The sequence below is a fragment of the Bos indicus genome, chromosome 18 (genome assembly GCF_029378745.1).
Source record: "Bos indicus isolate NIAB-ARS_2022 breed Sahiwal x Tharparkar chromosome 18, NIAB-ARS_B.indTharparkar_mat_pri_1.0, whole genome shotgun sequence".
Taxonomy (NCBI): domain Eukaryota; kingdom Metazoa; phylum Chordata; class Mammalia; order Artiodactyla; family Bovidae; genus Bos; species Bos indicus.
Genome location: NC_091777.1, coordinates 53984703 through 54011546, shown reverse-complemented (window position 1 = coordinate 54011546; position 26844 = coordinate 53984703). Strand labels below are relative to the sequence as shown.

General features: G+C 50.2%; 1 protein-coding gene across 1 annotated transcript; it reads left to right on the top strand.

The window, feature by feature from the left end:
- NOVA2 (NOVA alternative splicing regulator 2) lies at positions 1-26428 on the top strand. The gene is made up of 4 exons (XM_019980216.2): positions 1-177; positions 10691-10834; positions 15939-16105; positions 24994-26428. Exons 1-4 carry the CDS (start codon positions 93-95, stop codon positions 26074-26076), a joined length of 1479 nt encoding a protein of 492 aa, XP_019835775.2. The 5' UTR covers positions 1-92; the 3' UTR covers positions 26077-26428.
- Positions 26429-26844: the final 416 nt, after the last annotated feature.

Sequence of the window (26844 nt, the reverse complement as noted above, 5' to 3'; positions counted from 1 at the left end):
CGCCGCCGCCGCAGCCCCAGCCTCCCCAGCAGCCGCCGCCGTCGCCGCCGCAGCCGCCGCAGCAGCAGCAGCCGCCGCCCCAGGCCCCCCCCATGGAGCCCGAGGCCCCGGATTCCCGCAAGAGGCCCCTCGAAACGCCCCCCGAGGTGGTCTGCACCAAGCGCAGCAACACGGGAGGTGAGAAGGGGCCGCGGTTCGGCGCGGGGGAACGGGCGGGGGCCTCGCCTTTCTCCACCGCCCTCCCCCGCAAACGGCAGGTGCAAGGGCTCAGGGGAGGGGAAGGGCGCCCCTCCCTAGACTGGAAAGGAGAGGGGAGTTGGGGAGGGAACCGGCCCCCTTCCCCCTCTCGCCGCGGGCCCGGGGCCGGGAGCTTTGTCTGCGATGAGAGGGGCTGAGGGGGAGGGGGTGGTAAGTGTCCTTGGGGGCGCGCAAAGGATGGGGGGCGTGGGTCCCTCCGAGCGGGTGTCTCTGTGTCCTTGAGGGGTGTGTGATGTGACCGTTTCGGGGCAGGGGTGTTCCCAAGCTGGCGTGTCCTGGCGGGGGGAGGGGAAGGAGCTGAGGAGGCCTGTGGACCCGGAGCCTCCCTGGGGATGTCCTGAGCCAGGGTTGCGCCCGAGGGAGGCATGTGTGGGCCACGGGCGGGATTGTGCTGGGGACAAGCTGGGTGGGTGTGTTGGGTGACATGGGGGAAAGGGTGGGTGTGGAAAGCTCAGTGAGAGAATGTGTGGTTGGGACAGGTGTGTGTGTGTGTTCATGTGTATACGTGTTAGCCCTGTAAGGCCTGGATGTGTGACATTAGGGATCATGGATATGACAGGAAGAAGGGTGTGTGTGTGTGTGTGTGTGTGTGTGTGTAAGAAATGAAAGGGGCTGGGCTTCATGTTTGAGACCCTCGGAAGGGTATGTGTGACAAGTGTGTGCATGTCACCCCAGAGGGGACTGTGGAAGAGTGTGACACATGAGAGAGAGGGTCTGTGTGACATGCAAGGGGGTGTGTGTGGGCTGCCTGCCGAATGGGCCGGCTCTGGGTATGAGCCATGAGAGGCCTTGTGGATGAGAAGAAGGCAGTTCAGTGTGTGTGACACAGGCGTGTCCCGGGTGGGGTGGGACCAGGAGAAGCTGGTGAGGGTATATGACAAGAAAAGAGTGTGGGTGTGACTCCAGAGAGGCTGTGGCTGGGTGTGACACATGGAGGTGTGCAACGGTGACATCAGAGGGGGTGTGTGCAACAGGGAAGGTGGGTGTATGGCGGGGGAGAGGCTGGGTGAAATTCAGGAGGGTGTGTAACAAGGAGAGGGAAGGATGGGGCCCATGTGACAGGGAGCAGGAATGTGTGCATGTGACACCTAAGGGGTGTGAAAAGGGAAGGTCTGTGTGTGACACCTGAGTGTGTATATATGTGTAACAAGGGGTTGTGTGTGAAATGGTTGGTGTGGGGATGATTCTCTGTACGTATGACAAGGGAGAGAGTGTGTGTATGTATGTGCGTGATGGCTGAATGTTTGACAACACATAAAGGGTGTGTTTAGAAGACAAGAGGGACCCTCACAGTGTGTGTGTGAAGAGGTATGTGGACCAGAGAATAAAAGCCGAGCTGGAAACTCTAGGTGTATGTCTGCCCGTGGGGTAGGGTTTGTCAGGGGACTCAGAGAGCCCAGCCTATTAACTCCCCGGAAGGAGGGAGACCCCAGAGCAGACATGCCCCTCCCAGCGGTCACCTTGGCCAAAATCTTAACGCTTCCTCTGGCCTCTTCCTCCGGATGGGAAAGGGGTGGCCTGGGGCAGAGCGAAACTCTTCTAGTGGGTGCGGTGGGGACCTCCCACCTCCTCTCCTTGGATGACGGGGAGCTGAATCTCTTCTTCCCATCCCAGCCCCCTGCCACCCCTGTCCAGGTGAGATAGGAATCGGGGAACCCCTGGCTGCCTTTGAGGGTGTCCAGCAGAAATTGAAGGAAAGGGAAGTTGGGGGAGGGGTGGGAGGGAGTTTCCTGTCCTTCTTCCTGCTCCCCCACCCCCAGCACACGCATGAATGTGTCCCGGCCACTTCCTCGCCTCCTTCCTGCCTCACTGCCATTCCCAGTCCTGGAGAGGGTCTGGGGACCCAGGCGGTCAGTCCTGAGCCCAGTCCGGTGGTCCAGCCCTGCCCCTGCTGGGGGGAGGGAAGAGATCTCATCCCTGTCTTCTCTTAAAGGGGCTGAGATGTTCAAAATCTGAGCAGTCAGAGCAAAACGGCACCATTTAACAGTGATGCTGCCAAGGACAGTAAAGTCCTAGCGTTTGGCACCTACTACGACTCAGGCTCTGAAACATGGAGTAATCTCCCAATTCAATCCTCAGGGGAGATGATTTGAGCTGCTTTTTCAGATGAGGAAAACTGAGGCTCAGCAAAATGAAGCCACTTGCCTGAAGTCACACAGCTCATAAGTGGGGGAACTGGGATCTCTCCAACCCTGGGCTGCCCGGTTCCCATGTGCTCAGCCCTCCTCCAGCAGGGGGGAAACAGATGAAGCCTTAGAGACCCTGTCCTCCCGACTGGTCCACCTCCCGTCTGTTGGCCCAGGGGAAACTGAGGCCAGGAGATACGAAAGGACGGTCCTCCGTTTACAGAAATGCTCAGGGGCAGAGCTGGGCAAGCGTCCAGGACTTTTCATCTCAAAATTGAGGGCTCCTTCCAATAATTCTTTCATGTCTGTGGGATGCTGGGTCAACCTCACTCCTTTTCTGAGCTTCAGTGTCACCATCTGCCAAATGGGGAAATAAAAATAATCAGAATGATGATAGTAGCTACCAATTTTATTGCTTAATACCTTACATGCAGTATTTCATTTAATTCTCCCAAAACTCTATGATCTGATGATAATAATAATAGTAAATTGTAACAATGACATTTATGGCGCCACAGTACATCAGAAGTATTATGGAAAACACTTGGCACTCAATCATTTAATAATCCTTACAATTCTGTTATGTTACCCATCTTATAGGTGACACATTGAGGCACAGAGAGGTTAATTAACTTGCCCAAGGTTAGTTAGTGAATAAGAGGCAGAGCCGGGATTTGAACTCGGGAGGCTGGGTCCATTGGATGAGTAGACACTATAGTGAACCCCATTTTCCGTCGAGGAAACTGAGGGTCGGGGGTAAGAAATTTTTGTAGTAAGTCCCAGCAGACTGAACTCCTGCCCATGGGGCCAGCTTAGGGGCTTGTAGAGGAGATGGTGGCTGTTAAAAGCGGCTTCTGGGCACTACGGACAGGCAGGCGTGAACGAGGAGGCTGAGTGGAGGCTCCAGTTGGGAATTCACCAGAGAAACATAGTCCTGGTCTGGTGGCACAGTAACAAAGAATGTCCCCCTTGAGTACAGACGATAACTCTTTTTTTTTTTTTGGCCATACCATGAGGCATGTGGGATCTTGGTTCCCTAACCAGGGATCGAACTCAGACCCTGCCAGTGAAAGCACGGAATCCTAACCACTGGGCCACTAGAGAAGTCCCACAGATGATAATTCTTAAGGTGCCACTGGACTGCCCCCTATACACCTGACTGTATTCCCATCCCTGTCACCCCTACATTTACAGAAACATCAACTCCCCCATACACACGCACACAGACCTCACACCCCAGTCATAGCTGACACCAGCCAGGCCTTGCTCCTGAGATCCTCGATCTTTAACACAGTTATCACCAAGGTTACTAGCCCTAGAGTGAGAGCCTCCAGGGTTCCTCTCGTCACTGCCGTGTGCTTGGTGTGTGACCCTTGGGCACATTCTTTCACTGCTCCGAGCCTCAGTCTCCTCATTTGGAAAATGGGAACTGTAATATCCACCTCTACCACTCCAGGCTGTCGTGTGGGTTCAGTGAGATTGTGTATGTGGGTTCAGTGCCGTTGTGTGAATTCAGCAAGATGCTTGATACACAGTATCAGGTCTGGCAGACTGAGTAAGCTCTCAATAAACAATAGCCATCGTTATTATTATTACTGCTCTGGAGAATGTCACGTTCCTGATTCACCATCCACTGGTGATTTGCCCAAAGGAAATCACGCCCTGTCCATCTATCTGTCGGAGAGAGTGTCACAGCTCAAAGACAGCATCGCACCTCTCAGCATCTCATCCCTTCAGAAGCATGTCTTGGTTGTATTATATCTCTCGCAAGGACGGGCAGCACCATCATTCACAGAAAGACATCACCCACCAATGTCCCGCCCCTCCTCAGTGGTACCGACCACACCCCAGCATCTTTTCCACCACCAGCTTTTCCTCACACACTCCCAGTGACAATATCAGCATCCCACCCCAGCCTCCTCAGACCTCACAGAACACATTGATGCTTCCACCCCTACCCCCACACAAGAGCAGGTACCATAAGTACAACACCCCTACTTTGGTTCCCCCCAAACATACAGTCACCAAAAACCCCACCTCTGCTGCATTCACTTCTGTCCTACCTGTGTAGTGAACAGCCCTGTCCTGCATCCATACCATCTTTCCGTGTCAATGCTGAGTAAAAAGTGCCACTCTTGGGAATTCCCTGGTGGTCCAGTGGTTAGGAATCTGTGCTTTCACTGCCAAGGGCGTGGGTTCAATCCCTGGTCAGGGGACTAAGATCCTACAAGCCATACAACACAGCCAAAAAAATACAGAAAAAGAGGGCCACTCTCCCCATACATAGCACCCCAAATGTCTTGGGTAAGTCAACATTATTTATGGAGGTAGAGGAGTATTGGTTCCTTGTTGGAAGCCTTTATAAGCTTTTCTGAGGATCAGGTACATGGGAGTGGAGGAGACCAGAAACCCAGAATGACTAGAAGAAGAAAAGACAGCCCGATCCCAAGGTGGAAATATTGAAACTGCAGTAGAGGGGAACCAGGAGAGCTGAAATTGGCATCTTTAGTCGCCGTCCTGTGTAGAGGCAGCAACTATCTGGACCCCAAGGGAAAAGCTTAAGGGGGTTGGGGAACGGTGGGTGGGTGGAAAGTTCTGGCATTTTGCTTCAGTAGAAAGAACTTTTTCACAGGCAGAACCTTGGTGGTTCAAACAGGGTGGGATATGTGAGATCCAGGGGCTTCTGGGTTCAGCTGATGTCTCGTGTCTGCCCTTTGCTTCGAGGCAGGCTGGTAGATAGAAGCCTGGCTCCTTCCTGGAGGAGGTGAGCGTCCCACGATGGGAAATGAAGAAGAATCTGAAGAGCACTAGAGCAGACTGTGGGCTGCCATGGGGACTCCAGGACCTTAGAATTCTGAGCTTCTACAGGTGGGAGGTCTCGGCTGGTCACTCTCTGTAGGACCCTGATCTCTGAGAAGGGCCTCCAAACTTCCACTAGTCTGATATAGGGACCACCAGGCACCCACAAGGTGGTTTAAGCAGGGATTCTGTGGACAGACTTTTTCAGGGGAATCATTTTGGGTTTAGATGAATGTGCTTTGGGAGGAAAAAAATATAACCAGTCCTTCAAACTCTATTAGCAATAATTTTTTTCAATGTCCTCTTTAAATAGATGCATTTACATTTTAAGAGGGAAGGGACTTAAAAGGCATGGACTGTCTGTCTTGTTCTCTGCTATGTCCCCAGGATCTAAAACAAGGCCTGGCACGTAGTGGATGCTCAGGAAGGATTTGTTGGAGGGAGGGAGGGAGAAAGGAAGGGAGGGAGAGAAAGAGCAAGGAAATAATAGTACAGAGGGATGTAACAATTCAGGAAGAGAGGTAGATGCTGGAAGGCGAGTGGAAGCAGAGCCTAGTTTCTTATCAATGAGAACACGTTCCTCCTCCAAAAAGCAGGGAGAAGCCTGAGGAGAGGTGATGAAGGAAGTGGCATCCCCTCATCCTCCTATTTCCTACAAAACCCCAAACCTTCGAGGCGCATTTCTACATTGATAGAGCACTTAGTGTGCCAGATGCTGTGATAAGAGCTTTGCCTGTGTTCATGAAATAGGTAATAGTAAAAATGATGATTATGATGATGATGACACCTGACATTTCTAAAGTGGTCTACGTGCCTGAGACCATCCTAAGTACTCCACGAATGAGCATTGAATGAATGACAGTTAACCCCAGAAGACAGCGCTATCCTGTCCCCATTTTAGAGATGAAAAAAACAGAGGCCCAAAGAAGTGAGGTGACTCACCCAAGGCCACACCACCCGTCAGTGACAGAAGTCGGCGCTCAGTTGAGGGCTGTTTCTGTCATTTCATTCAGGGCTTCTCAGATGAAACCTGAGGAAGTGTGAGCGAGGGGAGTGAGGGGGTCCCCAGTTTTCTGTGGAACAGTCTTCAAGAGGGAAGGTGAGGAAGTGGCCCTGGCTGGAGAAAAGATGGGGAATGAAATCAAAGAAGGAAAGAGGATGGAGTTCTTGTGAGAAACCCTCCCCGTGCTTCTAAACCTGCCAAAGATGGAGAACCGGCCCCATCTCTGTGTCAGGTTGAGGGGCAGGGCAGGCAAGGGGCCACCTCTGTGAGCTCAGGGAAGGAAGTCATTTGTTGGGGGGGTGCTTAGGAAGATGGATGGAGAGGCACCCTGGGGGGCTAATTACCTAATAGGCTTAATGATCTGATTAGGCACATTTAAGAGGATTGCCTTGGGCTAAAGGAAACCCCTTAATTCTGGACCTCCTTCCCTTGCCTGAAAAGCCACATCTAGCCCCTCGCCCCCATGGCTCCGTGTTCACACGGCAGGGAACCCAGAATTTTCTTTCTCCTTTTTTTTTTTTGGTCATGCCGTGCAACAATGCACGAGTTCTTATTTCCCAGACCAAGGATCAAACCTGTGCCCCCTTCCGTGGAAATAGAGAGTCCTAACCAGTGGACCACCAGGGAATTGCGGGGAACCCAGAACTTTCAATCTTAAGGGACCAAGTGGAGATGGGCAGGGCTCCCAGCCCCCAGGACCCTGCCCCATGCTTCTAACAGAGCAGTTTCTCTTTTATCTGCTCTGGATGTTGGAGTTTCACTGGAAATGTTGAAACTACATTTCCGTCGCTTAAAAGAAAAAGTTGAAAGCCACTGGGGGATGATGTTCCGAGACCTTAAGCTTCGGAAACCAAATGGCCTGGCTTGTCCCTTCTCTTTCCCAGGATTTGTGTGAGCTCAGTCGCATCTCACTGTTTGCAGCCCTGTGGACTATAGCGCACCAAGCTCCTCTACCCATGAAGTTTTCCAGGCAAGAATACTGTAGTGGGGTGTCGTTTTTTCTTCCAGGGGGTTTTCCTGACCCAGAGATTGAACCTGTGTCGCTTGCATCTCCTGCATTGGCAGCAGATTCTTTACCACTCGTGCCAACAGGGAAGCCCTTCCCAAGGTTTATTATATGCCTACTATGGGCTGGGTGCTTTGTGAGTTCCTGGACATGAGGAAGAGCTTCAGTGACGTGGCCCACACTGGACCATGGTACATCCTTCTGAAGCCTTGAAACAGAGATCCATCCCCTCCCTAGGGTTCCAGGGAAAGTTCCAAGATGGGACATTTGAGGGGAGACTTGAAGCACAAAAGGAATTCTCTGGGGGAGGGGCATTCTTTGTGACCCTGCAGACTGTAGCCCACCAGTCTCCTCTGTCCATGGAATTCTTCAGACAAGAATACTGTAGCGGGTTGCCATTTCCTCCTCCAGGGAATCTTCCCAACCCAGGGACGAACCCGTGTCTCCTGTGCCTCCTGCACTGGCAGGTGGATTCTTTACCACTGAGCCACCTGGGGGAGCGGAGTTCTAGGCAAAGAGAATGTGCAAAGGCCCTGAGATGGGAGGGAGAAGGGAAGTTTGAGGAGCAAAAAGGAAGGTGGATCTAGTGTGCCAGGATAAAGATAAGAATGTGAAGCTGGAAAACAGGGCGGGGCCAAATCACAAATCAGACTTAGAAGGTTCCTGACTTTTTCCCTGGGAGGACACGGGGGCAACAGTTTGATTAGAAGATTGCAGAGGTTAGGCAGTTGCCTTGAGACTGCATTAACAAAGCGCTTTGCACATGACCAAGAAAATTGGTTTATAACAAAGAATGACCAAAGCCTTATTAAGGACTCTTGGTGCCGCCTCCCACCTCAGGGTCTTGGAGACTGTCCTGGTGCATACTGGTCTTCAGCTGCCAGCAGGGAAAAGTGTTAAGCATGGGTGGACCAAGAATGAATCAGAATTGCATTTGAATCTCAACCCAGCAACTGTCTTGGTGCCCTTGGGCTGGTACCTTAACTTCTTTGTGCCCCTCTGTGTCTCCGTTTCCCCTTATGTAAAAATGGAGGGGACTTCCCTGGCGGTCCAGTGGTTAAGAATTAGCCTTCTAATGGAGGGGGTGTGGGTTCAATTCCTGGTTGGGGAGCTAAACCAGGGAAAAAACAAACTTAAAGTGGAAACAGTATTGTAACAAATTCTATGAAGACCTTAAAAAATGGCCCATATCAAAACATAAAAATAAAAAATAAGTAAAACATAATAATAAAAAAAATAATAGAGAAGGAAATGGCAACACACTCCAGTATTCTTGCCTGGGATATGCCATGGACAGAGGAGCCTGGCAGGCTTCAGTCCATGGGGTCACAAAGAGTCCGACTCCACTTAGTGACTAAACAAAAACATATATATAAACTATGTTGCAATGAGGGAGCTTCCCCGGTAGCTCAGCTGGTAAAGAATCCACCTGCAATGCAGGAGACCCCAGTCCGATTCAGATTCCTGGGTTGGGAAGATCTCCTAGAGAAGGGATAGGCTACCCACTCCAGTGTTCTTGGGCTTCCCTGGTGGCTCAGACAGTAAAGAATCTGTCTGCACTGTGGTAGACCTGGGTTTGATCCCTGGGTTGGAAAGATTCCCTGGAGGAGGGTATGGCAACCCACTCCAGTATTCTTGCCTGGAGATTCCCCATGGACCGAGGAGCCTGGCGGGCTTCATGGGGTTGCAAAGAGTCAGACACGACTGAGCAACTAAGCACATGTTGCAATGGAAAAATTAAAAAAATAAATAAAATGGAGCACATTTTCCCTCCCTCACTGGGAGGTTGTGAGGAATGGGTGAGATCAAGCTGGCAAAGCTCTCAACACAGCACCAGGTCAGTAATGAGTGTCAGAGCCTCTCCAGAGTCCAGCCTTCTGCTCCCCTCCCGCCTCATTGCTTCTACCAGTCAGACCACCGTCACTTCCTGCCTGGACTATTGCAGTTGCTTCTTTACTGGGGTCTTCCACCTGTGCTTGTCACAGTCTGCTCCCTTCATGGGCCTCAGGGGGATCTTTTTAAAACCTAAGACATCACACATGGGGCTTCCCTGGTGGCTCAGCGGTAAAGAATCTGCCTGCAATGCAGGAGACTTGCAGGAGACGCGGGTTTGATCCCTGGGTTGGGAAGATTGCCTGGAGAAGAAAATGGCAACCCACTCCAGTACTCTTGCCTAGAAAATCCCATGGACAGAGGAGCCTGATGGGCTATGGTCCACGGAGTCACGAAAGAGTCGGACACAACTGAACTCCTCTGCTCAGAGCCTTCCCGAAGCTCCCGTCTCACCTGGAAGAAAAACCACCTTGGTCCACAAGCTTGAACACCCCACCACCATCCCCACCTCTCTCAGCCCTCATTTCCTCCCCGTCCTGTCTCACTCAGCCCCAGCCACACTAGACATCTCACCCTCACAGCCCAGGCACACCATCACCCCAGGGCCTTTGCACTTGCCCTTCCTCCACATGGCCACGTGGTTCTGGTCTGTTCCCTCCTCCACAGACGGGAAACAGTGTATTTTAATGGTTCAGAGCAGGGACTCTGGAGCCAGGTGGGACTCAAATCTCAGCTCTACCACTTCCCAGGTGGCACTACCCAGGCGGTACCTGATGGGTACCCAGATGTTGCTAATGGTAATGAATCCACCTGCCAGTGCAGGAGATGCAAGAGATGTGAGTTCGATCCCTGGGTTGGGAAGATCCCCTGGAGGAGGGCATGGCAACCCACTCCAGTATTCTTGCCTGGAGAATCCCATGGACAGAGGAGCCTGGCAGGCTACAGTCCACGGGGTCGCAAAGAGTCGGACACAACTGAAGCGACTGAGCACACACGTGACACCATCTACTAGCTGTGTGAGTGGGAGAAATCCCTTCACCTTTGTTTCCTCGTCTCTGGAACGTTTTTGGTTTTTTTTTTAAGTACCTCCCTCTTAGCATCAGTGTGAAAATGATATTTGTAAATTACTCGGAACAGAGTCTAGTATGTATTAGGTACTATGGAAGTGTCTGTTCAACAAAGAATGCTGTATCCTTGGGATGGGCTTTCCTAGCCACCGGATCTGACAGTCCAGCACCCCATCCTCTTTCTTGCCTCTTTTTGTTTCCTCGGTACTTACCGCCATCCGACAACATGAAATGCACTGTCTTGTCTCCCCTGCTCTAGAAGAATGTGTGCTCTTGGCTGAATCACTAAAACTCTTTTGACCTTATTTGCGAAATCAGGGATCTTTGTCTGTTTTCTTCATGGCTGTTTCTCTAGAATAGTGCCAAGCACAGAGCAGGTGCTCAGGAATTCTTGGTGGAATGACTGAATGAATGAGTGAATGAGGATCATTACGTGTATTGTTTCCCTATTGCTGTTCTCTTGAGTCCTTGCTCCTGTATGTTACTGTGATCACAGTGGGTTTTCCAGCCCAGCCCATGCCAGTGCCTCCTAGGAGGTACTATCCAAAGGTGAAGACCCCTCTCTCCTGACTCCCCTCCCTGCTGTGTGCCCCTGCAGAGGAAGGTGAATACTTCCTGAAGGTGCTGATCCCCAGCTACGCTGCGGGCTCTATCATCGGCAAGGGTGGGCAGACCATCGTGCAGCTGCAGAAGGAGACGGGAGCCACCATCAAGCTCTCCAAGTCCAAAGACTTCTATCCGGGTGAGCCCCAACCCTGGGGCACGCTTGCTCCAGCCTCCCATCCCTCCCATCTGGGCCCTCCAGGAGTGGGGAAGGCTCCCCTAGGGGCAGTGAGAGTGGTAGGGGGCCTCTCCTCCTCCCCCTAAGGGGACTGAGCAGCCCTGGGCCCCAGGGGCCAGGCCTGAGCAGATGGGGGTGGGGGCAGGGCAAGACAATGGACTGCTGCATATTCATGAGCTCATTTGCATGATGTGGCAGATGTACCCATTCCCACACACCTGCCCCGTTGGGTCTGTTGGAGGAGCTGGGGGGGGTGGCCAAGGAGGCAGGTGTTGGGGTGTCCCTCAAGGCTTGGGAGTTCAGCCATCCGTGTTACACAGACCCTCAGTCTTTCCCTTTGGATTTCTCTGTCACCCCATCTCACCCGATCTGAGTCACACTGGTTCTCCATCTGTGTGGTTCTTTCCATGTCTCTCATTCTGTCTCTGTCATCTTTCTTTCTTGCCCGTTGGCTGAGCCACACGGCATGTGGGATCTTAGTTCCCCAACCACGGGTGGAAGCCGCGCCTCCTGCATTGGAAGCGCGGGGTCTTGACCACTGGGCCACCAGGGCAGTCCCTTTCCCATTGTTTCTGACTTTCTCATCTCTTGTTCCCTGAGTCTCCACTCCCATCGGCTTCTCTCTGTCTCCCCATGCCCTCTTTCTCCTCTGCCTCTCTGGTTCCCTTTGGAGGTCCCCCATCTCTGTTCTCTTAGCCGCCCAGCCGGTCTGTCCGTCTCTGCTTCTCCCTTTCTGTCACCTCCTCTTCCCTTCCCTTTCTGTCATCCCATCTCTCTCCCCATATTTTCCTTTTCCTCTACCTCTTAGTCTCACTTTTTTTTCTCCAACTATGTGTTTCCAGTCACCCATTCAACCAGTATTTAGTTGCACCCCTCAATGGGTTCATTCTCTGCAGGGGGTTGCTCCTCATTTCTTTCACACCTGCTTGCCCATCTCTCCCCTTACAGTCCTCTTTTTCTCCTAAGTCTCAGCTTCCTCGTTTCTTTTTTCCTCTCTCTCCACAATCAGCCCATTTTCTGCCTCTTCTCCAGCTCTATCTCAATTCCTCCAATCATAAATTGTCCAGGCCCCTCCCCTCTCGCTAATCCCCCTCAATATCTCTCACCCCCTTCATAATTCTCTCCCAAGACCAATGCCTGAGCTTCAACATCTAGGAATCCAGGGAAGGTCCCCTGAATTGCGTCTTTGGTCCAGCGCTGGTTCTAGTTCATCCTTAATCCCCTTGGATTTTTTAGGTCAAACACCAGAGCTGAAGCCCAGGGTCAGGACAATTTCATATTCTCTCTCCCTGTCTCTCTGTCTCCTCTCTCCACCCCGCCCTCTGCCTCCCATCTCACTAAGCAGCTTTGGCAAGAGGTTTAGAGAACAGTCCAGGGAACCTGGCACAACCCCCTTTTCTCTTCCACCCTGGCCCAGTTTTCCCCTCACCCTTCTAGCCCACAAGGTACGGATGAGACCTCTGCTTAGGACACCCATCCAAGGACACTTGGTTCCTTGCCCCTGGATCTCATTCTGTGACATAACATACGTCATCCCCTCCCAACACAGTGACACGCCCCACTGGCCAGGAAGCTGAGAACCCCAAAGGATGGGCCAGTCATTGACTCGCTCCTGGGCCAGATACTGTTCAAACAAGCACCGTGAGCTAAGCATCTCTCCCCAGCCCCTGGATGTGCAGCCAGTCCTGCTCCCCACCCCCACCCCCATTGGGAACTTCCAGGTCATACAGCATGTGCTGGCTCCTGGCTCAGAGATGCAGGAATAGCCCTACATCCCAGTCCTATCCCTGGGACTTCCCAGGACCCAGAGGAACATAGGAAATGGAGATGCTACTGCTCTCGCATGTGTTTCTCTGCTTCTGGTTGATACCCTCCATTCATTCATATTCTCTGAGCATCTTCTCCAGGTCAGCCCCATGCCAGACAGAGATGGGGACACAGCAGTGACTGAGACACCCCAGCTTAACCCTCATGGATCTCACATCCCAGTAGGGAAGATAAACTGAATACCAATCATGACTTAGGGTGGTCAGGGCTGGGACGGGGGAAGCCCAAAGAATGGAGAGAGCCCAGACAGAGCACCTGACCCAGACTGAGATGATCAGGAAGGGCTTCCTGGAGGAGGAAGCCAGAATAATAAAAGAGTGGGCTAGGTAAAGAGCAGTAAAGTGTGATGAGGGGAGATGAAAGAGCATGTTCAAAGGCTGTGGGGTGGGGGTTAGTTGTTCAGTGTGGCAGGTGAGAAATGACAATGGAGAAATTGAAAGGGTCCTCTGGGCCTAGTTAGCTCACACACACACACACGCACACACACACGTATGTCTGCACTTATGTATCTACTCCATGAAACAAAAATCTGTGTGGCCCTTAACCCAAAACGGGGGGCAGAACACACGAAGGGTGCCCCCTCCTTGGTACAGGAACCCCCAAGCTCCAGATTCAAGTCTTCCGAGTCATACATGAAGAAACTTAGACCCTGAAGGAAGCAGGTACCTGCCCCAAGCCGCGCAGTCTTCTGTGTCGCTTACCCAGACCTCTCCTGATTCTAAAATTCCTTCAGATTTTAAACAACTGCCTGGAGCCCTGGACCCTAACCCCAGAAGAAAAACAGATACAGACACTTTTTTTTTGTAATGTATTGATTTATCACATCTTTGTGGCCGAGTTTAACATCTTATGTATTCTTTTTTACCATCAAAAATACAAAAGCAAAATTGCAATCATTGTATGCCTCCCCCCAACACATACACATGCACAGACTCCACCCACACCAAGTTTAGCACCGGGTGGCTAAATGTTTAAAAGCCCAGACTTGAAGCCAGACCCATGGGTTCAAAACCCTGATTTTTCACTACTGGCTGAATGAATTTGGACAAAACCCAGGTGCCTTAATGTCCTTAGCAATAAATCAAGAATAATAATATCACCTGCCTCATATATTAAAGTGAACAAATGTATATATATATACATATAAAGTGCTTAGAATGATGCCCGGCAATTGGTGTTATGTAAGCACCAGCTGTTATTATTAGATATTCTTTCACGGTTTAACTGAGTCCCCCAAAGCCCCTGTGGATCCTGGTTAAGAATTACAAGGGGGTGTGAGATCACAGACTCCCTGGAAGGAAGCCTCACAGAGATGGAGAGCAGGGCCACTTCAGCCAGGCTCTCCCTGGGGCCACCCCACCCCCCAAGTTCCCACCCTGACCCACACCCTTTCCTATTTACACCCAGACGGAGGCAGCCTATGCGCTGACTCACGCTTGGCTCAGACCAAGCCATTGTTCTGGGGTGGAGGGGAGTAAGAGTGAGGAACAGAGGCCCAGAGGACATGGAGGATGTCAGCTACACCAGTGACCCAGGACGGGGACACCCAGACACATGGTGAGACTGGCATACCAGGCTGAGCGACGGCAAGCGAGGGATCGGGGTGTAACACCAGCGTGCTGCATTGGTATACCCACAGGACACTGGACACTCACCCCCAAGTGTCCCAGACATGCAGGCACATGGAGCCTGGTGCACTCAGGACCCAATTTAGATCCAGGGAGCTAACTGGTCCCGCAAACGGAGTCCTTCCCAGGGAGACACACACACCACACCTAGCTTGCCTGTATCATCCAGGCACTCACAGCTTCACCCCAGCCAGTCCTGGTGGAGTCTTCTTTGTCTGGCTGTAATTCAGACCCTCACACATACACACAAATACATGAATTCTCCAAATATCAATTCTTACATACTGACATCTGGGTCTGCCTGTCGGTTTCTTTCTCTTCCTCATGTTCACCCTCATCATTCACAGTGTCTTGCCTGTTACTTGTACATGCGCCTTTGCACGTATATATGCAGTCCACACACCATTTGTCCAGGTAGTCTTTTGAACACCCAGAGGTGTCTGGATATCTTTTTCCCTTACGTAAACACACACACACACAGACACGCACACACACAGGCGCACTGTCATACAATCTCCAAGTGCTATGCATTTATCGTACAACGTCAATGCCACTTCCTTGGATTCTTTGTTTCTTACTCTCAAACCCTCGTGCACACCCAGCTCAGTCTTATAAATAGTGTACATAACCTTGAACATCACAGCGACATCCAAAGTCTTTCCCCCCACACAAACGTCTTTACTGAAATCACTATGTCATGCAGTCTGTTTGTATCCTGGTCTCTCCTGCTCTTTCTTTTACACACATACACAGATATTTGAGCCAGTCCTGCCCAAGAAAATACAGGCACACACACACACACACACCACTCACCCAAACAGCCTCACAGATGTATTTGCATTGGTCAGTGTCACCCAGAGTCTCTCTCTCATACGTATATATCCCAACATCACCTAGAATTAGCACCTCTTCTCTCTGCTACCCATCCCAGTACACACACACACACACACACACCCCAAGGATGCCCAGGTCAGAACCGCCACAAATATCTGGAGAATCGCCAGCAGAGGCACCCTGCCGTCCTTTCTGCATCCCCATCTCCACTCTTCCATGAGTTGTCTTTGACCCACTCTGCTCTCCCCTCTCCCCACCCTTGCCCTCCCCCACCCCTCAGCCCTCCATCTGGTGGGTCCAGGCAGGCACTCAGGCCTCTCTGCTGTCTCCCCCATCCCCCAGCCCTTCCCCATCCTCTCCAAAAGCCCAGAGGCCGTCGCTGCAGGCTTTCAGGGGTTGCCAAGGCAACGGGGCCTCGTCCCTCATCCCCCTGGGGGTGGGCTGAGGACCCGGCCAGCCACACCGATAAGGGGGTTCCAGTTACTGTGGCAACCGTTGCAGGCCTGAGCTCTCGGCTTCTAGAAGGTGGCGGGGGGGGGGGGGGGCAGTGAGTGAATGGTTGCCAAAGCAACCGAGAGCCAGCAAGGACTGGGAAGAGGCAGCTGAGCCCTGTCTCCCTTGCCCAGGGCTGTTGTGGGCATAGCAAAGCACTTAAGCATCATTCTTCCATTCCCTGGGTTTGTTTTAAGGGAGGGAGAGGAAGTGAAGATAATAAAACAGGAATTCCACTCACTCTCCTTCTGATGAGTGTGACCCCTCTCTTCCTTGCTCAACAGGAACCACAGAGAGAGTTTGCCTGGTACAGGGCACAGCAGAGGCCTTGAATGCTGTGCACAGCTTTATTGCCGAGAAGGTCCGAGAAATCCCACAAGCAATGACCAAGCCTGAGGTGGTCAATATCCTTCAACCCCAAACCACAATGAATCCTGACAGAGCCAAGCAGGTTAGCAGGGATAGAGGCTGGGTTTTCGTAAAGCCGGTGGGATTTGAGAGAAAGCACTTCTTCCATGTAACCGGATTGTGATGAGGGTTCAATGGCATGGTGGTGGTGTTCTGGCTGTTAAGTCCTGTCCGATTCTTTGCAACCCCATGGACTGTAGCCCATCAGGTTCCTCTGTCCAGGAGATTTCCCAGGCAAGAATATCAAAGTGAGTTGCCATTTCTTCTCCAGGGATCTTCCCGATCCAGAGATTGAACCTGCATCTCCTATTTGGCAGGCCGATTCTTTACCACTGAGCCACCTGGGAAGCCTGCTTCAATGGCATAATAGCTAAAAAACATTTGTCAATCAAATACACAGTAGTGGTTCATAAAGAGAGCCTAAGGACGCCAGACCTCTTATTGGAGTGATTTGATTCAGAGGGAGAATGAAGGTCTGGGAGAATCTGACCGAGAGCCCCTTATTTATCCCTCCCTCCTAGGATTCACCAGATCCCCTTCTCTCTTCCACCTCATCCCATTGTCTCTCAAAACCACCTGCTTCCCACTTCCTGTTCTCACCGGAAGTAACCACCCCACCCATAGGCAACACAGCACTAGTACCTGCTCTGTTCATAGCTACTGGATAGGAGTTTAGCCACCATTTTGGGAAAATGGTGCTTCCTTAGGAAGCGAGGAGGCGGGTCTTTCTCCTACACAGCCCTCTTGAGAAGGGATGGAAGGAGGGCAGAGCCTTTCGGTTGCCTGCATTATCAGAAGCCGTGGTGTAGGGATGTGGCAAGAGTGGATCAATTGCTTCCTGGGCCTCGCGGGACTGTGCACACCGGGCAGCTGGGCTTCCTGTAAAGCCCCTGGCAACATGGCCCTGACTGGGTAGGGAGCCGAGCAGAAGCAGAGCTCGGGGTTGGCGGCGGTAAACTCCCCATTTGCTCTCCCTCTCTCCACTCCCGTATACGTGTGCACACAATGCAAAAGGGCAGAAGCCCTGAGCAGGCGGACAGGCCACTTGTGAGGGTTCCTGAACAGACGTCTGCCTGGAAGCAAAGATAAGAGAGAGAGCCTCGGTAAAAGGAATCTGGGATTCCTGGGAAATCCTATTACCCTGAGATGGGAGAGACCACGGGTCTGAGTTTCTACGAGTTCGTGGGGAAACGGTGGGCAGCAAACCCTGGTAGAATACTGCGGATCAGAGTGATCCCCCCAAAACCTGCGAGTTTGAGGCTTGGAGCGCGGCTGCTGTCCTTGGTGCTGAAGCAACTCCGCCCCTCGCTCCCAGCCGGCCCTTTCCTAAATCCCTTCCCACCAGCAGGCCACAGCTTCCCCACAGTTTGCAAGGAAGCAAAGGTACTGCCTCTTCTCTCCGGCTTCGTCGTGGCCACTAGGGGCTCAGGGTTCATCAAAAGTTTGTACATGTTGCAGGGAAAATGGGGTCAGCACCTGACCCTGAGCGTCTTACTCCACTCCCTAAGCCACAGGAACTCTGAAATAGTGGAGTCTAACAGTTATAGAACCAGGATTTTTTTCTCTGCCTTGTTACTCAGGGGCTTCAAAGAATGAAAGAGATAATGGCTAAAGGTTCAGACTCTGGAGTCAGATGTTGAGTTGAATTCTATTCTGATAGTTCCTACCTGCAGGACCTTGAGCAAGTGACTTGATTTCTCCATGTAAAATGAGATTCATAATGGTACCTATTTAAGGGTAGTGGCTAGTGTTTATTAATGTTTGAAATGTTTGCTATTGTTGTTACTATGAGATTTTTGAGTCAGGAGGCAAGTCTGTTCCCTTTTTGCCTTGGACTTGCTGTGTTGCCCTGTGTCTTATTCCATTATGTATGCTCAGCTTCCCTTTCTTTACAGTGGGGAAGCGGGGTCAAACTGGGGATTATAAATTGAAATGCTTCTGGAATTCAGAAAGGGAACATAAAGGACTGAGGATGTACCCTTATCATAGAGGTATCATGGTATCCCTAAAGTGGGTAGTTTCTGCTCAGCTCCACTTGATTCTTACCCTTTGGGAATGAGGATGGAGCATTATTGGGTTGACCCAAAAGTTTGTTCGAGTTTTCCTATAACATCTTCTACATTTTTCAAATGAAGTCAAACATATCTGAAATCAACTGATTTTTCAAGGTTGGCTCAGTTTTTAAAACACTATGTGGCTGTGGGCTGGCTGTGGCCTGAGCACCACCAGTTTGCCACCTCTGGGTTAGACGGGTGGTTCTCAGCCCTGGCTGGTATCTGAATCATCTAGGTTAACACACAGATGCCTGAGTCCCAGCCTGGGACCACTGAATCCAAATTTCTGGGGAGAAGTCCTGGGAATCTGAACTTGAACTCTGGCCTGAGGTCAGATCCTGGCTTTACTAGTCACTATCTGTGTGACCTTAAGCAAGTTATTTAACTTCTCTGTGCCTCCCTTTCCCAATCTATGTGTTAGTCACTCAGCTGTATCTGACTTTTTGTGACCCCATGGACCGTAACCCACCAGGCTCCTCTGTCCATGGGATTTCCCAAGCAAGAATCCTGGAGTGGGTTGTCATTTCCTTCTCCAGGAGATCTTCCCGACCCAGGGATCAAACCTGGGTCTTCTGCATTGTGGGCAGATTCTTTACCATCTGAGCCACCCAATCTATAAAATGTGCTAATAATAGTACCTACTTTATACAGTTGTTAGTGGCTGCTGCTGCTGCTGTTATTGTTACTGTTGTTTTTAAATCTCCAGACTTGCAAACATCTGAGGCAGATGGTCTCTGAGGTCCTTCTGGCTCTGAGACGCTTACAATTCTATGGCTCTGTGATTCCAAGATTCGAGGAATATATTATTCTAACATTCTACTGTTCTAACATTCAGGATTCTATAGAACTGCATCTGCAGATCTAAGGTGCTGTGGTCTTGCAATCTGGGCCTATTGTGAGGACAGCTACTGTTTTCTGAGGGCTTCCCTGTGCCAACCACCATGGAATAACCTTAGTCATTGAATATCTGCAAGACCTGAATAGAGCAGCTGTGGTAATGTCAATGTCAACAGTGAGGAAACGGAGGCACAGAGAGGTGAAGGCTTTTGCTTTCACCATTCCTTGGTGGGCACAGTTTCTTGGATGGAAAGTTTTGATCCTTCTCCTGTTGCTCTGCAATGCTGTATCACATACTAAATCCCTCTTTACTCTTAGGCCTGGTTTTGCACATTCTTCTGTTCTATCCCCTTGACTTGTCAGACTTCTCTTTTTCCAGTGATTTCTTTAAAATCTGTATTGAGAGATACTCCACATACTGTAGAGTTCACCATTTCAAAGTGTTTAATTCAGTGGTTTCAGTATAATCACAAAGTCATGTGTTGATCAACACTGTCTAATTTCAAAACATTTTCACCACCCCCAAAAAAGCCCCATACCCATTAATAGTCATTTTCTATTCCCCAATGCCTCTGCCCCAGCCCCTTTCACCAGTGATCTGCTTTTAGTGCCTATAGATTTGCCTATTCTGAATAGCTTATGTAAATTGAAAGATACATAATGATATATAATGTGGCATGCTGAGTCGTGCTTTCCTTCCCCTAACATAATGTCATTAAGATTCATCCATACTGTGCGTGCATGCATGCTAAGTCGCTTCAGTCGTGTCCTACTCTTTGTGATCCTATGGACTGTAGCCCGCCAGGCTCCTCTGTTCATGGGGATTCTTCAGGCAAGAATACTAGAGTGAGTTGCCATTCCCTCCTCCAGGGGATCTTTCTGACCAGGGATCAAACCCACAACTCCTATATCTCCTGCATTGATGGCAGGTTCTTTACCACTAGGGCCACCTGGGAAGCTCAAATCCTTACTGCGGTGTGTATCAAAACTTCATTCCTTTCTGTGGCCAAATAGTACTTCATTGTATGGATGTACCACATTTTGTTTATTTATTCATCAATTGATAGAAATGTAGGATGTTTCTACTTTTTAGCTATTAAGAATTATGCTGCTAATGAACAAATGTGTGGAAATTTTTTTCAGTCCTCTTGGGTAAATACGTAGGGTGGAATTTCTGGGTCATATGATAAAACCTACGTTTAACTTTTTGAAGAACTGCAAGACTGTTTTCCTAGGTGGCTGTGCCACAGATGTGGGATTTAAATACAGGTCTGCCCCTGGGGATAACAATCATTGCATGTGTACATTCACCCACCCTTGGTTAAGTATGTGCCAGGCATTTGTTTAGGCACTGAGAACCCAGCAGTAAGCAATAAAGACAAAAATTTCTACCCTTGTGGACCTTAAATTCTCCCCTGGGAAATCAGAAAAGAAGCAAATAAATAAAATGTATAGGATGTCAGAGAGGGAAAAGTACTATGAAGACAAGATGGAGAAAAAGGAAAAGAAGTATGGGTACCTTTTTTCTCTTTATATTTGGAAAATGTTTAAAGAACAGTATGACGAACTCCCTATACACTGCACTTAGACTCACCAATTATTAACATTTGCTTTATCTCTACACACAGACACACAGACATACACATTGACTTTGGGGTTCTTTTTGTTGTTGATCAATTTGACTTTTTTTTTTTTGGCTGAACTGAGAGGCATGCAGGATCTTAGTTCCCCAACCAGGGATCAAACCTGTGCCCCCTGTATTGGAAGCATGCAGTCTTAACCACTGGACCACCAGGGAAGTCCCTGTTGTTGATCTATTTGAAAATAAGTTGTAGATCTTATGACTCTTCACCCCTAAATACTTCAGTGTCTAGCTCCCCAGAACAAAGATAGTCTCCTATATTATTATATTACTTTTATCACACTTACAAAAATTAACACTGGATTCATAATATTGCTAAATAAAAAGTCCGCGTTCAGATTGTCGAAAATGTCTTTTACATGTATACAGTATTTTTATTAAAGATTCAGTCAATGTTCATGCGCTGCATTTGGCTGTTATACCTCCTTAATCGCTTTTAATCTAGCATAATCTAGGATATATTTTTGAAGGCAGAGCCAACAAAATTGCTGATTGGATGTTGAAAGGGAGGGAAAGGGAGGACTCCAAAAGGAAAGGGAGGAAGGAGGAAAGGGAGGACTCCAAAAGGTTGGGACCAAGTAGTGGTAGCACGCATTTTCCGCGTGCTGAAATGAAGAAGACTGTGGCAGAAACACAGTTGAGGAGGAAGGTGAGTTTCGTTTTGGACTTTTGAGGGATCCACTCAACATCATACGAGAGATGTGAAATTAGCAGTTACGAATCTGAAGGTATCCATGATGGAGACGTAAAATAAACACACATGAATGAGCTTTGATAATCTGGGTGGGCAGGGAAGGGCTTTCTGGGGGGGGTGCATCTGTGCAATGAATGAAGAGAGTGGGAAGCCCTCTTTTCCGAGGAAAAGCACTCCAGGTAAGGGAACAGCGGTGCAAAGGCCCTGAGTCTGGGCACAGCTGGGCCAGTTGGAGGGACTGCAGGGAGTCTGGTGTGTCTGCAACGAAGTTAGCGAGAGGGAGGAAAGACTGAAGTCAGAGAGATCAACAGGGAGCACAGTATGTAGAGCATCAGTTCTCAGCCCTGTTTGATTGTTTGAAGGACCCAATGTCCGCTTTCTCCTGGATATATTAGGTTGGCCAAAAAGTTCGTTTGGGTTTTTCCATTGCATTTTATGGAAAACCTGGAACGAACTTATTGGCCAACCCAATATTTTACCATGCCCACTTTACTCTCTGAAATTATATATACAATGAGCCTATTTATATAAAGAGAAAGCATATCTATATCTCTAAGATCTTTAACACTTGTATTGAGATATAATCCACAAAAATACGTTGGACCCATTTAAAGTATGCAATTCAGTGGCTTTATTGTATTCAGAGTCGGGCATCCATCACCGCAATCAATTTTAGAAGTTTCATTTCCTCAAAAGGAAATCTTGATCCCTTTAGCCACCACCCCTCAATCCTCCTAGCTCTTCCCCACCCCAGCCCTAAGCCACCACTAATCTCCTTTGTCTCTATAGATTTGCCTGTTCTGAACATTCATATAAGTGGAATTATACAATATATGGTCTTCTGTGCCTGGTTTTGTTCACACAGCATAACATTTTCTAGGCTCATCCATGTTGTAGCAAGCATCAGTCCTTCAACTGGTTTAAATTGACTGTTATTTTCCATTGTACAGATGTACATTTCCTATATCCCTAAATATTTTTTCCTAAAGGAGAAATGAAAGGAAGGTGATTTGTTATAAAATGAGTTTTAATATGGTGGCTCAGACAGTAAAAAATCCACCTGCAATGCAGGAGACCTGGGTTTGATCCCTGGGTGGGGAAGATCCCTGGAGAAGGGAATGGCAACTCCAATATTCTTGCCTGGAGAATTCCATGGACAGAGGCGCCTGGTGGGCTACAGTCCATGGGGTTGCAGAGACTCAGATATTACTGAGCAGCTAACACTTAACAAGATGAATTTTAATATGTAAATGCTCAGGCAGGGCCACAGTAGAAGAAATAACGAAATAGCTGCTCACACCTAACATGGCCTGAGTGACACAGCAAGAAACACGGTGATCCAGAGCGTAGTAACGGAGATTTAAATGATACAGATGGCGTTACTACCAATGTCATGGTTTGTTTTTTTTTTTTAAATTGAAGTATAGTTGATTTACATTGTTATGTTAATTTATGCTCTGTGGCAGAATGATTCAGTTATTCATATATATATACCTTCTTTTTCATATTATTTTCCATTATGGTTTATCACAGAGTATTGAATATAGTTCCCTGTGCTATTCAGTAGGAACTTGTTGTTTATCCGTTCTATATATAATAGTTTGCATGATGTCATAGTTTTCTAAAATGATGAATGACTCTTGGTAAATTCAGAACAAAACAAAATACAGCCTTATCTTGACTTACTGATACTGTAGTTACATTCCTGAAAATTTCAATAGATCTTAAAACTGTGGAAAAGAAAAAACTACTTGGTACTTAACATGTAGCATGAAGTTCAGTTCTGGGTTGGGAGATTTATAAACAGGCTTTTCACCAACATGAATGTCCAGGGGGACATTCAAAAGTCATATAGAACCTGTGACAGTTCTTCATTTCGAGGAACTGACTCTCACATTACTGTGTGCAAACATCTTTGGGCCTGCCCACTGAATGCCCGCATCTGCCCCCAGTTGTTTGGGCAACCAAAACCACTCCCACAATTTCCCAGACACCACTGGGGTCAGGTTTAGGGGTTAAAACAAAGAGGCAGAGATGAGAGCTTCCAAGGATTGAACCCACAGGTCTGGGGGGATGTGAGAAGCACTGGAAAGGAGAAGCACTGTAGAAATGCTCTGGGAGATGTGAAAGGAGACATTTGGTTTCGAAATATACCCACTAGTGTTAAGATTGATCCTATTTGTAGCTGCAAAGGATGGGCTGCTCTACAGCTGAGAAGGGGGACCATCATATAACATGACCAGTTTTCTCCATCTTCTCTGATGTAAGCTTTGTTACCTTCATTTCACAGATAAGACAACTGTATAAGATTGCTAAGGCTGTAATAACAAGGTTCCACGAAGTAGGTGGCTTAAACAACAGAATTCATTCTCTCACGATTCTGGGGGCTAGAATTCTGAGCTGTAGGTGTTGGCAGTGTTGGTTTCTTCTGAGGCCTCTGTCTTTGACTTGTGAATGGCTTTTTATTCTCTCTCTCTCCCTTTTTTTTTTTTTTTGCCATACCTCATGGCTTGCAGGATCTCAGTTCCCCAGCCATGGATTGAACCTGGGCCATGGCAATGAAAGCCCAGAGGGCCTTGGCAGTGAAAGCCAGGAATTCTAACCACTAGGCCACCAGAGAACTCCTCCTGTCTTCACATGGCCCTCCCCCTTTGTGTGTCTGTGTCCTAGTCTCTTCTTATAAGGACACCAACCATATTGGATTAGGGTCCATCCTAATGACCTCTCTTAACCTTCAAGGCCTGTTTAAAGACCCCATCTCCAAATCCAGTCATATTCTGAGGTACTAGGGGTTAGGACTTCAAGAGGTGAATTAGGATCAATGGGAGCAACAATTCAATCCATAACAACAGAAAGGTTAATCCAGGTGACCACATCATGGGGTGGAAAGCACAATGGAACAGTAATCCATGAGGCTGCACTTCAGTTCCTTCCGGGTAACCTTGGGGCAAGTCCCTTCACCTCTTAGGCCTCAGGTGGCTCATCTGTAAAGTGAAACTAATGATGCCCTTTCTGAGGCTGGGAGTCAGAGTACTTAATGATATAGAAGGACATGGGCACCAATGCAAGCTTGGGGCGGGGTCCTGGTGGGTTCCCACTTGGTCAGCCATTAAACTTTTAGGTGCTGGATGTAAGGAGGACCCAGGGGTCCCAAGGACAGGGTGGCTGAGAGGCTACCGAGGGGAGTTGGAGTACTAGCTCCTTTTTTCTTTTAACTAATAAATATGGAAATATTTCAGTATTTCTGCACTATTATTTTTACTTATTTTCTTTTAGCTGTGCTCCACAGTGTGCAGGATCTTAGTTCCTCCATCACTAATCAAACCTGTACCCCCTGCAGTGGAAGTGCAGAGTCCTAACCATGGACCACCAAGAAAGTCAATATTTCTAACCAAGGACTTCCCTGGTGGTCTAGGGTTAAGAATCCATGCTTCCACTGGAGGGGACACAAGTCCGATTCCTGATGGAGGAGCTAAGATCCTGTATGCTGTGTGGCCAAAAAAATAAATTTGAATTAAAAAAATTTTTTTTCCTAACCCGTAGGACCATACTGGTGCATATCCAGGGGGCTTGCTGGGTCTGATTTTGGACACTTGAGAGCCAGGGGTGGGAAGTACCTTGAGACGGCCAGTCTTAGACGAATATTGCCATTCAGTCTTCGATGACCCCGCCCCTAAAGACCCTCCCTCTGGCTCCCCACGCAGGCCAAGCTGATCGTCCCCAACAGCACGGCGGGTCTGATCATCGGCAAGGGGGGCGCGACCGTGAAGGCCGTGATGGAACAGTCGGGGGCTTGGGTGCAGCTGTCCCAGAAGCCGGAGGGCATCAACCTGCAGGAGCGCGTGGTGACGGTCAGCGGCGAACCTGAGCAGGTGCACAAGGCCGTGAGCGCCATAGTGCAGAAGGTACAGGAAGATCCCCAGAGCAGCAGCTGCCTGAATATCAGCTACGCCAACGTGGCTGGGCCAGTGGCCAACTCCAACCCCACCGGCTCGCCGTACGCCAGCCCCGCCGACGTGCTGCCTGCCGCCGCCGCCGCCTCGGCCGCCGCCGCCTCGGGCCTGCTTGGCCCGGCGGGGTTGGCGGGCGTGGGGGCCTTTCCGGCCGCTCTGCCTGCCTTCTCGGGCACCGACCTGCTGGCCATCAGCACGGCACTCAACACGCTGGCCAGTTACGGCTACAACACCAACTCCCTCGGCCTGGGGCTCAACTCGGCCGCAGCCTCCGGGGTCCTGGCCGCCGTGGCCGCCGGTGCCAACCCTGCCGCCGCCGCGGCCGCCAACCTCCTGGCGTCCTACGCCGGTGAAGCAGGGGCCGGGCCAGCCGGAGGGGCTGCTCCGCCTCCACCGCCGCCGCCGGGAGCCCTGGGGTCCTTCGCTTTGGCCGCGGCCGCCAACGGCTACCTCGGGGCCGGGGCGGGCGGTGGGGCCGGTGGAGGGGGCGGCCCGCTGGTGGCCGCTGCGGCCGCAGCGGGGGCGGCTGGGGGCTTCCTGACGGCGGAGAAGTTAGCCGCCGAGAGTGCCAAGGAGCTGGTGGAGATTGCGGTGCCTGAGAACCTGGTGGGAGCCATCCTGGGCAAGGGGGGCAAGACGTTGGTGGAGTACCAGGAGCTGACAGGCGCCCGCATCCAGATCTCCAAGAAGGGCGAGTTCCTGCCAGGCACGCGGAACCGGCGGGTCACCATCACGGGCAGCCCCGCGGCCACGCAAGCCGCTCAATACCTCATCAGCCAGCGGGTCACCTACGAGCAGGGAGTGAGGGCCTCAAACCCCCAGAAAGTGGGATGAGGCCTGCGGTGTGTGCTCCCACCTGGCTCCCTGCCCCTCCTCCTCCTCCTCTTCCTTCTCCTCCTCCCCCTCCCCATCTCCTGACCTCAGCTCGGTATAGTCCTGCTCCTCTTGGGATGGGGCTGGGGTAGGCCTGACTGCACTCCCCCCCACCCCTTTTCTGGTAGTCATAGGCAGGATTGAGTGATGGCTGGGGATGAGGCCAAGAAGCTCCCTCCCCAGCCCTGAACTGACCCCTTCTTTCCTTCCTCCCTATGCTTGACTGGGCCTGACCCTCCTCTCCCAGGGCCCAGGTCTGTGTGATATCTGTATATATTGCATTTTGTTGATTTTAATAGAAAACAAAGCGTTATTTTCTCTTTTCTTTCCCTCCTTTTTTTCCCCTCCTTTGATAAGGATTTCCCCTCCCCCCTTTATAAACTTTTTGTTTCCATATGGGAGGAGGGGAGGAGCCTCTGGGTCACCTAGAATGAGGGGCCTCCCCAAAACAACACCTGCCTCTCCTGCTTTCAGCTCCGGATCTGAGGGACATGATGGAAGCAGAGGTAGCAGAGGAGTGTGAGTTGAAATGGGGTATTTGGAGCAAGGACCCCAGAGTTCTAGATTTTCTCAGCTACTCTCCCTCCCTGCTGGAGCTGCCCCTCCTAGGTGGGACTTTTCAACTCTTTTGTTGTCAGGTTGTATGGGGGGGTGGGGGAGGGGTGCGGTGCTGCTGGGAATAAGGCCGGCTCTGGGATTGGGCCAGTCTCGTGGGCAAGACTGGCACTG